The sequence below is a fragment of the Ovis canadensis genome, chromosome 14, assembly GCF_042477335.2.
Source record: "Ovis canadensis isolate MfBH-ARS-UI-01 breed Bighorn chromosome 14, ARS-UI_OviCan_v2, whole genome shotgun sequence".
NCBI lineage: Eukaryota > Metazoa > Chordata > Mammalia > Artiodactyla > Bovidae > Ovis > Ovis canadensis.
The window spans coordinates 66,803,336-66,819,522 of record NC_091258.1 but is presented as its reverse complement, the minus strand read 5'-3'; the positions used below and the strand labels follow the sequence as shown (position 1 = coordinate 66,819,522).

Sequence of the window (16,187 nt, the reverse complement as noted above, 5' to 3'; positions counted from 1 at the left end):
AACATGCATTCCCTCGAGCCTGCTCTGGGCTCAAGGCGGCTCTGTGCCGTCAGGGAGATAGCAGTGACTGACATTGCCTTGGGCTTACCTTGCTCACCATCCAGTGGGAGTGACGATTTTTCTTCCCCCCTGCAGCATGTGGGATTTTAGGTCCCTGACCAGGGATCAAACCTGTGCCCCATGCCAGTGGAAGTGCAAAATTCTAACCACTGGACCGCCAGGCAGTTCTCAGGGGGTGACAATTTAATAATCACAGAAATATGTATTGTAATAAGCAGTAAAAATACAACATTATAAGCTGTGAAATGGACCGAGAACAGAGTGCAAGGGAGGTGCCAGCTCTGGTCTGGAGTTGGGGTCAAGAACTGAGAGACTAGGAACAAGTATGTCTCTCAAGGAGACTTTATGCACTTTTAACTTCATTTCTTTATTCATTTCTGATTTTGGAGCACAGATGGGACTCTAGCATGCACGCCCATATACGCCCTGGCGGGTCCTCGGGAGTTGCCGCTTTCTGGCCCCTCTGTAGTCACTGCCCCACCTGGTGGCCGCAGTGGGAATGACACTGAGAAGTGGTCCCACAGCCACTCCCACCCGCAAGTGAGGGGAGCCTGGGGTTTCTCTCCTGTGGGCCCCGGTTGGGCACCTCCACATGTGTCCCCCTGCCTAGTCACTTTCTCAGTGACAGGCTTTGAGCTGGCCCAGCAGATCCATGAGCCTCAGTTAGAGATGACTTCCAGGACCAGCATCAGCCTATGCGTGCTCCTCCGCGTCTGCCCGTGTCCATTAGCAGTGCAGAGTGCCATCTCTGTGCCTGTGGTTAATAAAGAATGGGAAGGGGAAGTCATGCCTTTTTAATAATGCAGGTTGTATGGGAGTAAAAGTCTTTCAAAAACTAGAGCCCAAGGGGGGAAATAATCGACAGGCAGTAGAGAAGTGCAGGCAACGTGCTGCGGTGGTTAAAAGTGTGGTCGCTTGGGATGTGAATAACCCGGGGTTCAAGTCCCAGTGCAGCCACTTCCAAGAAGAGCGCTGTGAGAGGCTTTACTGCCCAGGCCTCTGTTCCTTTCCTGTCAGCTTTATTTTTTTCATGCCAGTTTCCTGACCGGGGATCAAACCTGGGTGCACCCCTCCCCACCTCCCCCCAACCCCTGCAGTAAAGGCGCAGAATCTCAACCACTGGACTGCCAGGGAAGCCCCTCCTGTCAGCTCTTGATAACTTACGCTCATATGCCCAGTGGGGAGGATACATGTCATAAAAGGGAAAAAATTTTTATTAGGACTCAGCCTGGCCTGAGTGAGACATAAATGAGATGATGTCTAGAAAGTGGCACTCCCCTCTGAGATGGATGTTTTTATGTTCCTCCTTTGAGAGATGATGACTGTTTCCCATTTTGTAGATGGGTAAACTGAGGCTCAGAGAAGTGAAGTCACTGCTCCAAGGTTATGAAGCAGGCAGCATCAGAAGTAAGAACTGAGGTTTAGTGAGTAGACACTTCCGTGAGTGGTCACACTGTGCTGGAGGCCAATTCTGTCATCAAGACCTGTCTTCTGAACTATAAGACCAGAGTTTTCCACAGGTATCCTGGCTGCTAAGAAGGCAGCTCTCATCCCAGATTCCACTGTTTTGACCCCAGCCTCAGCCTAGCCTTCCCCTTATCTCTGGCCTGTTAGTCACTCAGTCGTGTCTGGCCCTTTGCCACCCCATGGACTGTAGCCCACCCAGCCCCTCTGTCCATGGAATTCTCCAGGCAAGAATCCTGGAGTGGGCTGCCATTTCCTTCTCCAGGGGATCTTCCTGACCCAGGGGTCAAACCTGAGTCTCCTGCATTGAAAACAGATTCTTTACCGTCTGAGCCACCAGGGGAAGCCCTCTGGCCTACCTGAAGTCATTTTTTAAGAGATTTAGTATGTTTGGCTTTGCTGGGCCTTTGTTGCCGCGTGTGGGCTTCCTCTCATTGCTGAGATCGGCTGCTGCTCTCTGGGTGCGGCACTTGGGGTCTCAATGCAGTGCCCTGCTGGTGGAGCACAGGCTCAGTGGCTGTGGTGCATGAGCTTAGTTACCCTGGGGGCACGTGGGATCTCCCCGACCAGGATCCAACATCTGCGAACTCTTAACCCCTGGACTACCAGGGAAACCACGCCCCCCCACCCCCAGATCCTTTTTAAAAAAAAATGACCATTTACTCTGAAGCCACAGGAAAGCCCGAGTTTGGGCCTCACCAAGCTTCTCCACCCCTCCAAGGCCAGGTGAAGGTGAATAGGTGGCTCTTTACTCCACTGAGCTGTTTCTGCTCACCTCCTGCCTGGTCCCTGTGGTCAAAGACAGCTGCTCAGATGTTAGACTGTGTCTATTGACCGTTCACTCCTGCCCAAGAGGGAATCAGATGGGTTTTATAGCTGGGGACTGGGTCTCCCCACCTAAGATTTTTTTTTGATATGGACAATTTTAAAAGTCTTTGACTTTGTTACAATACTACTTTGTTGAAGGATAATTGCTTTACAGAATTTTGTTTTCTGTTGAACCTCAACAGGAGCTTATTTTTATTGTTTTGTTTTTTGGCACTATGTGGGATCTTAGCTCTCCCTGAATTGGAAGACAAGGTCTCAACCACTGGCCAGCCAGGGAAGTCCCATGTCTTCTTCTCCATAGCTCTGCCTTCCTTGGGGAAGTTGAGGAGCTTTCTAGGATTTACAGTCGTTCTGAGCTTTAGTCCTTTGTCTCTAGGGACTGACTGAAGCTGTGACCTCAGGAACACACCCCTTTTCTCACCACTGTGTTCAGTTCAGTTCAGACTCAGCACTTAGCCTGCTGATGGGCACTGGTCACCTCTTAGCCAGAAGGCCCTGTCAAGAATCCTGACCTGGCCTGGGCCCTGTCTGACCTGGTCTGCCTCTCTCCTTGGATGAGGCCCTTCCTCCTCCTGCACAGCAGGTGACCATCCTTTCAGCTTGCCACTGGTCTGCCCCCAAAGCAGGACGCTCCTGTAACGCAATGGACCTGCCTCAGGCCTTCTCGGGCCTCATCATGCGGTCCTGTGTGTGACTGACAGGTGGCCCTACTAAGGCGGGGTTGGTCTTGCACACCCATGTAGGCGCCGAGCACTCGAAGCTGACAGGCTGGGACTTCCCTTGTGGCTAAGACTCCACACTCCCAGTGTGAGGAGCTCAGGTTTGATTCTTGGTCAGGGAGCCAGATCCCACAGCAGACAGACTCTTTTGGGGCAGGGTTTCAGGCCTGTGCAGGGAGCAGGCTCAGAAACCAAGAGGGGAGGAGCAGTCAGGTAGTCACTGTATTTTATTGGAAAACATTGATATATATTTTTCTTCACAGCTTGAACACAAATATTGCCCGGTTTGGAAAAAAAAAAAAAACCAAAACACTCCGAAAACATCCACAGCTTCACGCCTACCTGCCCTTACCCTCAGCTCTTGGCTGGGTCTCCCGCTATGTCCCACCCCCCCTTCCCTGGAGGCTGGGTGCCACAGGGTGGACGAGAAGATTCTCAAAGCTGGGCAGGTCCCAGGAAAAGCCACTTGATCGACCTGAGGGGTGGGGTGGGATGGGGGTGGGGGGCAGATGAAATGAACGGAAAAAAAAAAGAAAAAAAAAATCCAGGAAACCGAACTGCCCACGTTGACTTACTTGTCCCAGAGGTGAAAGTCAGAAGCCAGGTTGCGGATCATGCTCTCCGCTGGGGAGTGGGGGGGCAGGCAGGTGGGCGCACAGACAGCACAGACGGGGCTGGGGAGCCGCCGAGCCACCACGGGGAAGCGGGAGGGGCTGGCGGGCCGGCAGGGCTGTTTATTGCAGGTTATGTTCTCTTGAGCGCTTGGTGGGGCACATCCTCCCAATCCCCACTCCTCAGCTAGCCCGGCATGGTTTCAGACGAAAATTCAGAGTTTTAAGGGTATAAAGAAAAAGCGGAAGGATGAGTAGCATGTGACAAAGCGGCCAATCCACGTGCGTTCCCTTGAGGGGACCGGGACGCGGGTGGGCATGGGATGTTAGCACCAGGACAGCTTGAGATCGCTTGGGGAACATGGCATGGGGGCAGCGTGCAGGGGCACCGGGGGAGCGGGCCCCCCTCGCCCCGCCTCAGGGAGCCAGTCAGATGGTTCACAAGAGCAGCCAATGGCATCTGAGTGCTGCCCAGCCTGGCCGGCCTCCTCATGTGCTAAGAGCATGCCAGCTGCCAAGCCTCCCTCGCCCCCTGGCCTCCTCCTGAGCCACATTCAGGCAACACCGCAGCTCCGGGCCCTCCCCACCGCCCTCAGCCCTTCTGGAACGCCATGCTGGGCACTCCTGCCCCGACAGGCTCTGGGATGGGCACAGGGTATTACAGGCTGGTTGCATGCAACAGCAAAAGGCGTGCCTCTCGTGCCCAGCCCTTCTAAGGGCCTCAGCCCCTCCCCAGCAGGTCCCGGGACAGCGCCGGCGTCCACCTCGGCACCCCAAAATAAGATGACCAACGAACAGAAACAAACCAAAACGGACGAGAGCCACCCGGGCTGGAGGAGGAGGGCAAAGGCCCCCTGAAGGGGACTGGGGGGCTCATCTTATGAATGCATCAGGCCTTGGAAGATGTGAATGGAAGGCGGGGGAGGCTGAAGGAAGAGATGGCGGGGGCCTGGAAGGAGACTCGGGAGGAAGAGAAAGAGCAATCATGCAGCTTGGGACAAATCTTTTGTAGCTTTATCAGATTCTCAGTCCATCAACTGGTGTTTGCTAAAACCGGGATAGGCAGGGAGTGTTGAAGAGAGTGCGCGCGCGGGGAGAGAGAGATCGAGAGAACGGGCATCACCAGCTGCCCGGGGGCCTTCACTTTGCAGTCATCATCTGTACAAACTCTGTGGAGAGAAAGACATGGAGGTCAGCAGAGAGTGGGCTCCCCCAGCCCCTGCGGGCAGGCAGACGGGGCCGGTAGCTCACCTTCGTAATTGACCTGGCCGTCCCCGTCGATGTCGGCCTCCCTGATCATTTCGTCCACCTCCTCGTCGGTCAGCTTCTCGCCCAGGTTCGTCATGACGTGGCGCAGCTCTGCGGCACTGATGTACCCATTGCCGTCCTGTGTGTTGGGGGACAGACAAAGGCTCTGAGCGGGAGGCGTTCGTCTGCCCAGCGCTTTGTTGGGGGGCAGTGGGAGAGAGACCCCAGCATATCGTCCTGTGTGTCAGGAGACAGACAAAGGCTCCGAGCCAGAGGCATCCGTTTGCCTGGCTCTCTCCTGGCGGGCAGTGGGAGACAGACCCCAGCACGGGGCCTGTCAGTCACCTCCCTTGGCACAGGCGGGGGCTTCCTGTGGTGGCAGAGCAAGCTGGCAGTGGGGCTGGCACTGGAACCTGGCCTCCCGAAGTGGTGACTCCGGTTAGGCTGGGTGTCCTGAGAGCCCACCTGTCCTGCTCTCTGCCGGAATGCCAGAGTCCCCCGGGAAAAGGCCTGCTCACCTTGTCAAAGACACGGAAGGCCTCTCGGATCTCCTCCTCGCTGTCCGTGTCCTTCATCTTTCTGGCCATCATGGTCAGGAACTCGGGGAAGTCAATGGTCCCGTTCCCTGCGAGGTGGGGGAGGGAGGGAGATGCTCTGGGCCTGGGCCCGAGGAGACGACCCCAGGGCCCTGGCGGAGGAGACGCTGGCCATCCATCCCGCAGGGTGGCTCCCCGGGGGCGCTGGGAGGGGGCTGCCCTCCTGCCTTGGGTGCGGGCTCACCATCTGCATCCACCTCGTTGATCATGTCCTGCAGCTCGGCCTCAGTGGGGTTCTGCCCCAGGGACCTCATCACTGTCCCCAGCTCCTTGGTGGTGATGGTGCCATCTCCGTCTTTGTCAAAGAGGGAGAAGGCCTCCTTGAACTCTGTGGAAGGAGCACAGCAAACCAGAGGTGAGGCCACGGGAAGGCCTGAGTCAGGCCCGCCTCAAGAAACAGGAGATCCAGTGCCAGCTCAAGCCTCTCGCCTCTGTACCACGGACAGGCCCCTTCTTCTCTCCATCACCCCTCACTGAGCACCTGCTCGGTGACGGGCAAAGCTGCCTGCACTGAAGACATGGGGGGAAAATGGGCTGACGGCGGCGTTAGAGCCTCTACATTTCTTTTTGGTCCCTGGCTTCAGTCTCTCCCTCGAGTGATGAAATGGACCAGTGTCCTGGAAGGGAAGAGAGCCAAGGTCAGCGGGCCAGGAGAGGAAGGGCAGGAGAGCCTGCAGGACGGCACTGGGCGCCATGGCATCCCGCCCGATGGGGACTACCAGCCCGGCTCTCGTTTCCAGAGGAGCTGCGTGGGGCAGAGTGTGGGGGCGGCCGACAGTGGAGCATGGCTGATGGACTGTGTGGGGTAGGCGGGGTGGGGGGTGTGGAAGGAGAGGGGACGGCTGCCAAACCAGGCGGCCGAGGAGCTGGGGGTGCTGAGTGGGAAGGCCGCAGCTGGGCCCGCATCAGGAGCGGGAGAAGCACGTGGCTCCTGCCCTCCCACTGGGCCCATTTTGGCACCTGGTGCTCCCTGCCCCCAAACCCTCAGGGAACAGATGCCTGGCAGCCTATTCCCAGAGGGTGTGGGCTGGGGTGAGGCGGCGGACAGTTCGCTAATGGGGACGGGGGTGGGAGGTGGCGTGGAGCGTGTGTTGGTGTCAAGCGAGGGCAGAGCTGGGGCTGTGTGTGGCCGGCATGGGAGCCATATGCAGAGCCGAGAGGCTTTGCCTGCGCCCGAGCCTCTGGGCCCTGGAGACCCCGAGTCTCCTGGGGGATGCTGGCGCCTCCCTGTGCCGAGGCATTGTTCTCAGGGGTCACGCGGGCACCCTGCACTCAGGATCACTGAACAACAACGCAGTTCTCTGGTTCTCCTTGGTGGGTCTCCGTAGCCACCCACCTGGGGCCAAAGTTCAGAAGCTGAAAATGTGGGGAGGGGGGAAGGGAGGGGAAGAAAGAAGAGAAGGCAAGTCTACTCTTGCCGCCCCCACTTCAGAAGCGGGGCTTTCTATGCTTGTCACACACAGCCTGTTGACCCTGACAGTAAGGCCAGGGTCCAGGGGCTACTCTGTGCTGGCCTATGGCTGTGGGACTTAACTGGGAGCTGGTCCCTGTCCTTTAGAGTAGTTCACAGTCTGGGGGGGCAGGGGAGACAGGACACAGAAACCTTCTCAGCACACAGTACTTCCTGTAGCTGTGGGTTACTGGGCTTTAGGGGAGTCTACAAAAATGAATTACACAGGACTCAAGGACTTCTTTAAGCTTACTGGAAGATACGTGATGGTTCCCTTGTTCATTTAGTTATTTAGTCAACAAAAATGTACACAGCAGCCATTGTTGCAGGCACTACAGGAACAGCAGGGACCAACACACAGAAAAGCGCCCCAGTAAGGAACTCGCCTAGTGACAGGCAGATGCAGCCAGCAGACGTCAGAGATTAATTTCAGACGGTGAGAAAGGCTATTAAGGAAACAGGGAGTAGAGGAAGGCTGTTTATTTGAGATGGGACCAGGGAAGGCCTTTCCAAGATGACATTTGGATCAAGACCCAAAGAAGGAGAAGGAGCTGCCTGGTGCAAAGAGCCGGGGGAAGGCACTTCCAGCCCAGGAAGAAGCAACTGCAAGCATGCGTGAAGGGGAGTGCAGAGGTGGGCGTGACGAGCCCTCTCCTGGGTGGCTCCTGAAGTGGGCCAGGAGCCCCGCAGAGGAGTTCACCTTCTGGGCCTAACTGGCAGGAGCCAGGACAGATGGCCAGGCTCACCCCGCAGCCACCAATTAAAAGGCCCGGTGACCCCTGGCAGGGAGGGGAGCACAGCCCTGCCACCTGATGAGGGCCTGGCTCAGGACTGTGGGGTCTGGTGTCACTGGTATGCTCTCATACACGTGAGTGAGCTTCTCTGTCAGATGCTCCTCCTGGCTGGAGCAAGACTCGATGCAGAGGCATTCATGCGGCAGGGTGGGGGCAGGAAGGGGGAACGGGGGAGGGAGGGAGGGAAGCAAGCTCACCTGCGATCTGCTCCTCGGTCAGCTGGTCAGCCTGGAAAAGCAGGAAGGAGAAAGTTAGTCACAGGTTGGCACATCTCTCCTTGCTCAGCCCGGCCCCCGCTGGTGCGGCCAGCTCCACATGGCAGTCCATGTACCTGGGCAAGGGCAGTCATGCCAGAGCCAGGACTGGGATCATCCAGTCTGGCGACTCAGGAGGCTGGAGACCCAGGACCTGACGACACTGCCGACCCCAGGGGTCTCCAACCAGAGTCAGGGCTCTGGAGCCAGCCCCAGCCCAGCTGCACCTGCACTGGCTCACGTCTCGGTGCCGTCACGGCCGCTGGGCGCCCCAGAGGCTGAGTGAAGGGAGCAGTTGCCCTGGAAGCCTAATCAAGCAGCTCTTCTAGAAGGCTCCAAACTGAAGCAGGCCAGGCCCAGGGTAGATAGCCGGCTCTTTCCTAGTTTCTATGTCACCAATGTGGAAGCACCCGGCCAAGCACTGCGGATCCAACTGGCAACAATTCTCCCAACTGGTGTCTGTGGAGTGCCTGAAAGAACCCCGGGCAGGCAGGGGGCAGCCCCTGCTCTCTTCGGCACGGGGCACCATTCACTCCACTGCTCCTTTGGGGCAGGAAGGGTGAGTGTCAGGAGGGGACTGCAGCAGGCATGGCGCTGGTGGCAGAGGCTGGAGGACTCAAGTCCCCTCCCCCTGCTGCGCTGCAGTTTTTAACCCTTGCTGGCCCTGGCCACTCTGGGGACTGGCCAGTAGGTCGGGCAGCCCTTGCTGCATGCTGGGCTTGGGGGCAGGGCAGAGGAGAAGCAGAGGCCAGCCTGTCCTGAACCAGCCCGGCAAAGGGATCCTCTGGGGGAGGAGCCACACGGGGACTGGGGAGCTGAATCCCAACGTTTAGCTTTAGGCAGTAAAAGAGGAATTTTCCTTGGGGTCCGTGAATGCTGCCAGAAGGCATGGCTCGCCCTTGGACCGCTGCCCCCTTCCTCATTTCCTCTTACAACTAGGTGAAGGGGCTCCACATCTACAGCAGGCTTCCGCTCTGCGTCCGAGAGCCCCTCAGACTGAGGCGTGCCACTGTGGGCACTAGTGTTATTCTGCACAGAGGTTCTAGAACTTCCTTGGGAATCTAGCAAGAACCCCACACCCCCTTCTGCCCCATCCCAAATGTGAAGACCAATCACATTAGGACAAGTCCGACATACCCTTTTTCTTTTTTTCTTTTTAACATAAAGGAAGAAGGACTTGAGGCTGAGCCCCAAACGGGTAGAACAGGAGGGGAAATCAGGGGGATGATTACAGAAGGGAAATGGCTAAGGGAGGGGGAAGCAGGAAGGTAGAGAAGGAAACACACCATACATGTACATTCTGGAAAAGTCCAAAGTCTAAAGGGAAGGTTAGGAGGTCAAATGGAGATGCTTCTGCCTCGCTTTCAAAAGAGACCCAGGGCGGCCAGGCTCTTGCACGCCAGCCTGGCAGCCCCAGGCCCACAAGCCCTTTGCTCCTCTGCTTCCCTTGGCTTCTATGGGCAAAGAAGCCTGAGCCGATCGCCTAGGTCCTGACACCCGAGGAAGCTGCTGGGGGAAACTGAGAAGACAGGATGGGCTTCTGTTGCCAAGGCCAGGCAGTGCCAGGGGCGCGGAGGAGGGCTGGGCGAGGGCTGCCCTCCCCCAGCTTTCATCCTTTCCCCTAGCCTATGCGGTAAGGGCTACCCAACCAGGGCCCTTCGCACCCCTGCCACACCTGGGCAGCACCCGCAGGGGCTGGGGCAGGTCGTGGAATGCCCGAGTGGTGCCTAAGGCTGGTGTCTACCGCTCCCTGCCGCCAGGCTGCAACGCGCAGAGGAGGCTCTGCCACTGTTCCAGGCTTGCTGCAAATAGGCGTGGCTCTGCCTGCAGGGCCGTCACACTCCCTCCCTCCCTCTTAGGAGACCCTCTCCCCTGCTGGGGAAGGAAAGGGCCCAGCTCCCAGTTAGAGATCTCAAAGCAAGGCTGCTACCCAGAAAACTGATCACTGCCGGGGATCCTTTCCTTCTCAGGGCTTTTTCCCTTTCCAGATCTGCAGATTTTCAGCTTTCACCAAAAACTACCTGCAAAATAACCCAGCTGGTCCCCTGCTTCCCCATCCCTTTAGGATACAGCAAGAGGCTGGACAAGAAAAAAAAAAAAAATCCTGGGGTGGGGGAGGGAAGAAGGTATTATTTCTCCGCCTTGCCCCAGCCCCTAGCCAGTGCCAGAGAGCAGTGTTAGATGAGATCAGAAACCAAGGCCAGGGCCCCTCACCCGGGCCAAGGAAGAGCCACAGGGCTCAGGCCAAAGTCCAAAGCCAGTGAACAGTGACTCGTCCCACCCATACTTTGCTGATTACAAAGGGAAAGAGAAACTAGTGGGGCAAAAGCTCAGGTCTTATTTGGCAGGTGGGGACCTCCTGGCGCCTGTCAATGATTCAGTGCCCCTTTAGCAAGGCTCTGCTCGGGGAAAATGGGGTAGCGGCGAGAGGAGCCATCAGGCCTGTGTCAGCAAGTATGAGATCTGATACACAGCAGCCGCTGCCTGCTCTCCCCAGCCTTGCCAGGGAGGATGGCTGCACACGGTTCCGAGGCTGAGCCTGGGGGGGCTGGGGGACTGTGGGTGGCAGGGACCAGGAAAGAACTAGTCTGCTGGTTTTCTCTCAAAGCCCAAGCTGTGGGAATTAACAGAAGCACTCAGGGAGGGCCCCAAAAGAAACAAGTGGCCGTGGGGCCGATGAAGGGGTCCCTCCGGAGGTCCTCTCTGCAGCCCCCACTCCGAGGCCACAAGAACAGGCGTGCGATTGTCACCGACGCCACACTGTACCGCACTGTCACTTGGCACAAGTGAGGAGATGCAGAGCGGTGCGTGGAGCTGGAGACCAAGATAAAACCAGCATTCCTGTGTGGAAAAAACAGCTCTCTGGGTCTGAAAGGGGCAGCGAGCAGGTGAGATTCAAGGCTTTAAAAGCTGGCTCATTTGATGCATCCCAAACTTTGCTCCTCCCCACCCCCATTACATGCGGCTTCAGTGCGCAATAGAGGCCCCAACAACTCCGCCCACCTGCTCCCACTGCCCGGTGTCTCCTGCCCAGCCCCATTCTTCCTGGGAAAGGGACCCTTGAGCCACTCCCTCCGGCCTCTGCAGCCCACTCCCCATCCAGACTGAACAGTCTTTGTCCTGGCTTTGCCCTGGAAACTTCTAGGGAGCTACCCACCATATCCACCCTAGGCCCCCCTCGGCTGCCATGCATTTTCTTTAACATGTCCCCGGATCGCCTTGCATCTCACCTCCCACCACAGAAGCCGAAGTTCTCTCCCACCCCTCACTTTGAAAACCCACCTCCTCATGAACCCAAACACAACGCGCCCCCTTCCCCCAAAAAAACCCCAATCTCCCTTCCTAGTTCAATAGTCTTAACCCAATAGGAACCTCAGAACCTTCTCTGGCTGCTCCTGTCCCCCCACCACTGACAAGATTGGCACCCCTTTTTGACCCCTTCCCCGACCCCATCCTTTTCAGTCCCCATAGGCTTCCAGGGCATCTTCAAAAGGCTTCCAGAGCATCTTCTAACCTTGGCTGCCACCCACCCCAGGCTCTTCCTTCCAGAGCATGCACCTCACCCTCCTCCTCCTTCCTCTGCAATGTCGGTCTTTGGAGAACCCCCTTTTCTCCCCTCAAGGGTCTGATCTGCAGAAGCGACCCTCCTCCCTGCCTCCCGGGAGGGCTCCCCCTCCACCCAGGCCCAGCTAACCACCACCCCCTCTCAGGGAGTTCCCCAGCAGCCCGGCTTCCCTCCGATTCCCCTTCCTTGCTACCTATTAGGACCCAAAAGCCTTTATCAGGGCACAAATCACCTCCTTCCCTAGCCAACGGCTCTTACCTCGGCCCCCTGGAATCCAAACACCCCACCTTAGTGACCAAACGCCCCATCCTGGGTCCAAGAGTCCAGATGCTCCATCTTCGGCTCAAATGCCCCCTTGGAGGGCTCAAGTGCCCTTTCTTGGGTCTAGACACCCCATCTGGTGCTAAGTGTCGCTTCTGGAAGCCCCCAATTCCCTTTGGGGAGCCAAACGCCCCACTGTGGGTTCAAATGCCCCCGATCAAGGGGAAGAGAAGGGTCCAGAGGCGCTCTCCGGGACCCAAACGCTCCCCCCCAATTCTGAGTCCGCTCGTGCTCTTGGGGGTCCTGCTCCGCCGTGCCCGCCTCAGTGCCCCCAACCTCGGCGGCCCTCAGTCTCACTCACCATGGCGAGAGCCGGGTGTCCGGAGCGCGGGTGTCAAGGTTCCTCCGGCGGCGGCAGCAGCTGCAGCAGCTCGAGCTCCGCCGCGCGTCTGCGCCTCCACACTCACTGCCTGCAGCGCGCGCGCCGCCGCCGCCGCCCGCCGCCCGCCCCAACGGTCCCTCAACGGCCGCCGCGCGCGCCCCGCCTCGCCCGGCCCCGCCCCGTCCGGTCCGCGCGCCGCCGCACTGCGGCTCCCACGGATCCCTCCGCGCCTCTCTCCGGACTGTCGGGCCCGCGGCTCTCTCACTCCCCACAGGGTTGGGTTTATGGCCGGCCGCGCGCGCGCGCGCACCCGCCGCGGGACTACTTTCCGTCGCCATGCGCCCCGCCCCCTGTGCCCACTCTACTTTCCTCCTCGGCGGAGGGGCACCTCTCGGCTGGCGCGTGACGCGTCCCTGTGTGAGACGCGCCGCTATTGGGTCCGGGCCGCGGCGGAAATAAGAGCGCGGTGCCGATTGGTCCGGCCTTCCCTGCAATGCGTCAAACTGGGGCGAGCCACTGCCTGGTGGTGGTGGGTAGCCTGAAATGTGTGACTGTGTGGGGCCGTGAGGCGTAACGAGGCGAAGGGGGAAATTGTGTGACTGTTAGAGAAGCAAATACATCATCTTCGTGGTCAGGGAGTGGTAAAAATGGTGGCAGAAGGTGCAGAAGTACTTTCTTAGTTCTCCCCTCTGACAGATGGAAGATGGTGCAACCCAAAATGCTGGTCTGGAAGCCCCGCCCCCAATTGGGCCCTCGGGGTGGCGGGGTCTTCAAGGTTCAGCTTTTAGCCTGAAAGTTCCGCTCATCGCCCGTCGGGGCAGGTGTCTGCACCATGAGACACACTCCACAGGTGTGCGAAGCCCCTGTCCTCGCTTCACTTCACTTATAATCGGTTCAGGGTCTGTTAAACGGGCTGTTCCAAGACAGCCCTGGGAACAAGGTATTAATTCAGTCATTCATTCAATAAGCCTCAGTGGGGTGCCTGCTGTAATTCAGGGACCTGTGCTTGGCTGGGCGAGGGAGACCAAACTTCTCAACCATTGTCCTGCTGTCTTGCAGACCACCTGAGTCTTGCACTCCTTGTTCCAGGGTTCCAACCACGGAAGAAGAGTGGGAAAGTTAGCTGAGACTATTTACTGGCGCTCAGAAACGGCAACATCCCCCCCCCCCTCGCCCCCCAACTTTTCTTGTTTTGAATTAGGGCTATATTTGCGTCTGTGCCCTGCCCCCTCTCGGTGATTGGCTGACAAGTGTCAAATGAGTCAAGCTGGACCAATCTTTATGTTACACCTGGAACAGGATGTAGGCTGAGCCAATGAGAGGCCTTCCATGGGTTTTTGGATCTAGACTTTTGGGGGCAGGAAGTCTTTTCCTTTTGTGTGGTGAGGGAGTGAAGAAATAGATCTGGACCTATCTATGACCTTTTGAAGGAAAGTTATGACCAACCAAGATAGCATATTGAAAAGCAGAGACATTACTTTGCCAACAAAGGTCCATCTAGTCAAGGCTATGGTTTTTCCAGTGGTCATGTATGGATGTGAGAGTTGGACTGTGAAGAGAGCTGAGCGCTGAAGAATTGATGCTTTGGAACTGTGGTGTTGCAGAAGACTCTTGAGAGTCCCTTGGACTGCAAGGAGATCCAACCAGTCCATCCTAAAAGAGATCAGTCCTGGGTATTCATTGGAAGGACTGATGCTAAAGCTGAAACTCCAATCCTTTGGCCACCTCATGCGAAGAGTTGGCTCATTGGAAAAGACTCTGATGCTGGGAGGGATTGGGGGCAGGAGGAGAAGGGGACAACAGAGGATGAGATGGCTGGATGGCATCAGGGACTCAATAGACATGAGTTTGAGTGAACTCCGGGAGTTGGTGATGGACAGGGAGGCCTGATGTGCTGTGATTCATGGGGTCTCAAAGAGTGGGACACAACTGAGTGACTGAACTGAGCTGAACTGATGACCTTTTTCACACCCCAGAGGAGAGAATAAAACTGATTCCAGAGAAAAGCAATGAAGAGGTGGAGTGAGAGAGTCCTGTTGCCATTCCCTTCCCTGATTCCAGCTTGAGGCCAGCTGCACTCTATCGTGCCAGGCTTTTGATTATATGAGCTATTAAAATGTCCCATTTATCCCAAGCTGGTTTGAGTTGAGTTTCTGTTACTTATGACAAAAGAATTTGTGATGGATGTGACCCAGGCTAAACTCTGTCTTGATCATCAGCATTGGCCCTGAAACAGAGAGGGCCAAGGACCCAGTCATCATTTGCTGAACAACTAAGCAAAGGAAGTCACACATATGCTCTCTCTCCCTGTTTCTCCTTTCCATGTCTTTGAGTCTCAGTTTCTACCAGGAAGACCTTAATTTCTGAATTACTTAGGCCTATGAAATGATAGATATACTACTATCAGCACATATGAAGACATACTGTGTTCCAGGCACCATTTCACCTGCTTTGACTGCGTTAGTTCATTTAATTCTTACAACCTCCCTATGAGTTTGTTACTTTCACTTTCCACCTTTTGAAACTGTTTTATTGCCACTGGAATTAGATGAGATCAGAGAGGTATAAAGCCTTGACCAAGAACAGAGAAGTAAAGTAGCTTGCCTAGGGTCACACAGTAGGAGGCAGAGTCAGGATTTTAACCCCAGCAGTTTGACTGAAAACCCCACACTCTTAACCACATTATACCACAGGTGGGAGAGATCTTACTTTTTTTCCAGAATCCACTTTCTCTGTTTTCCAGACTAATAGAATTTTAGCTGGGCACATTGCCATCCTAAGTAAAAATGACATTTCCTAACCATCCTTGCAGTTATGAGTCCTCATTTGACGGAATTCTGGCCCAAAAGGATGTGAACAGAAGTGATACATGAAACTTCTGGGCATACCCTTAAAGGGGGAGGACATACCTTCCCTCTTCTTGCCTGCTGGTAGGGCAGCCATCAGACCAATGGTGACCACACTCACCTGGGACTTTGATGATTTTCCTGAGGAGAGCCCACTTTTCCTTCCCCAGGGCCAAACTTGTATTTGAGAGGGAAATAAACTTTTATATTGCTTACGCCACTGGTATTTTGGATCACTTGGTTATAACATATACATGTCCTCTCTTTGGTTACTGCCCTTGTTTTGGTGAAAGCCGACTCTTGTGCCTAATTTAGTGAGAGGTCATGGGGTTCGGGTGTTAACCAGTCAGCATGTCCTACTTTCATAACTGACTGCTTCAGAGCCAATTGTATGACTTTCTCTCTCTCTTTTTTTGTATTTTTTGCATGTGTGACATAATTACACTCAATAAAATGCTGCAGATCTCAAGTATTCCGTTGAATTGTGTACACCCATGTAACCACCACCCAAGACAAGTTATAGAACACTTCCATCACCCCAGAAGATAGATCCCTGTGGCTCTTTCCAGTCAATTCCTGTTCCCCTCAAGCAACTATTGTTCTGGCTTCTGTCATTGGAGATTAGTTCTGCCTGTTCTGGAATTTTGTAGAAATGGAATCCATGTAGCATACATTTTTCTGGTCTTGGCTTCTGTCACTCAATGTAATATTTTTAAGCAAAAGTTGCATGGAACATCAGTTCAGTCAGTTCAGTCGCTCAGTCGTGTCCGACTCTTTGAGACCCCATGAACTGCAGCACGCCAGGCCTCCCTGTCCATCACCAACTCCCGGAGTTCACTCAAACTCACATCCATCGAGTTGGTGATACCATCCAGCCATTTCATCCTCTGTTGTCCCCTTCTCCTCCTGCCCCCAATCCCTCCCAGCATCAGAGTCTTTTCCAATGAGTCAACTCTTCGCATGAGGTGGCCAAAGGATTGGAGTTTCAGCTTTAGCATCAGTCCTTCCAATGAACACCCAGGACTGATCTCTTTTAGGATGGACTGGTTGGATCTCTTTGCAGTCCAAGGGACTCTCAAGAGTCTTCTGCAACACCACAGTTCCAAAGC

At 55.7% G+C, this 16,187-nt stretch overlaps 1 protein-coding gene and 2 long non-coding RNA genes across 3 annotated transcripts; 1 reads left to right on the top strand and 2 right to left on the bottom strand.

Annotated features, from left to right (window-relative positions):
- Nucleotides 1–408: 408 nt before the first annotated feature.
- LOC138418208 (uncharacterized) lies at nt 409–3,200 on the bottom strand. The gene is made up of 2 exons (XR_011248449.1): nt 1,884–3,200; nt 409–814 (listed from the first exon to the last, which is right to left on the bottom strand). It is a non-coding gene; the product is annotated as an uncharacterized lncRNA (long non-coding RNA).
- Nucleotides 3,201–3,280: 80 nt separating this feature from the next.
- Nucleotides 3,281–12,651, bottom strand: CALM3 (calmodulin 3). The gene is made up of 6 exons (XM_069549255.1): nt 12,212–12,651; nt 7,968–7,998; nt 5,711–5,854; nt 5,449–5,555; nt 4,934–5,069; nt 3,281–4,851 (listed from the first exon to the last, which is right to left on the bottom strand). The coding sequence occupies exons 1-6, from the start codon at nt 12,212–12,214 to the stop codon at nt 4,823–4,825; spliced, it is 450 nt and encodes a 149-aa protein (XP_069405356.1). The 5' UTR covers nt 12,215–12,651; the 3' UTR covers nt 3,281–4,822.
- Nucleotides 12,652–12,969: 318 nt separating this feature from the next.
- LOC138418207 (uncharacterized) lies at nt 12,970–14,366 on the top strand. Its single transcript, XR_011248448.1, has 2 exons — nt 12,970–13,082; nt 13,292–14,366. It is a non-coding gene; the product is annotated as an uncharacterized lncRNA (long non-coding RNA).
- The last annotated feature ends 1,821 nt before the right edge of the window (nt 14,367–16,187 follow it).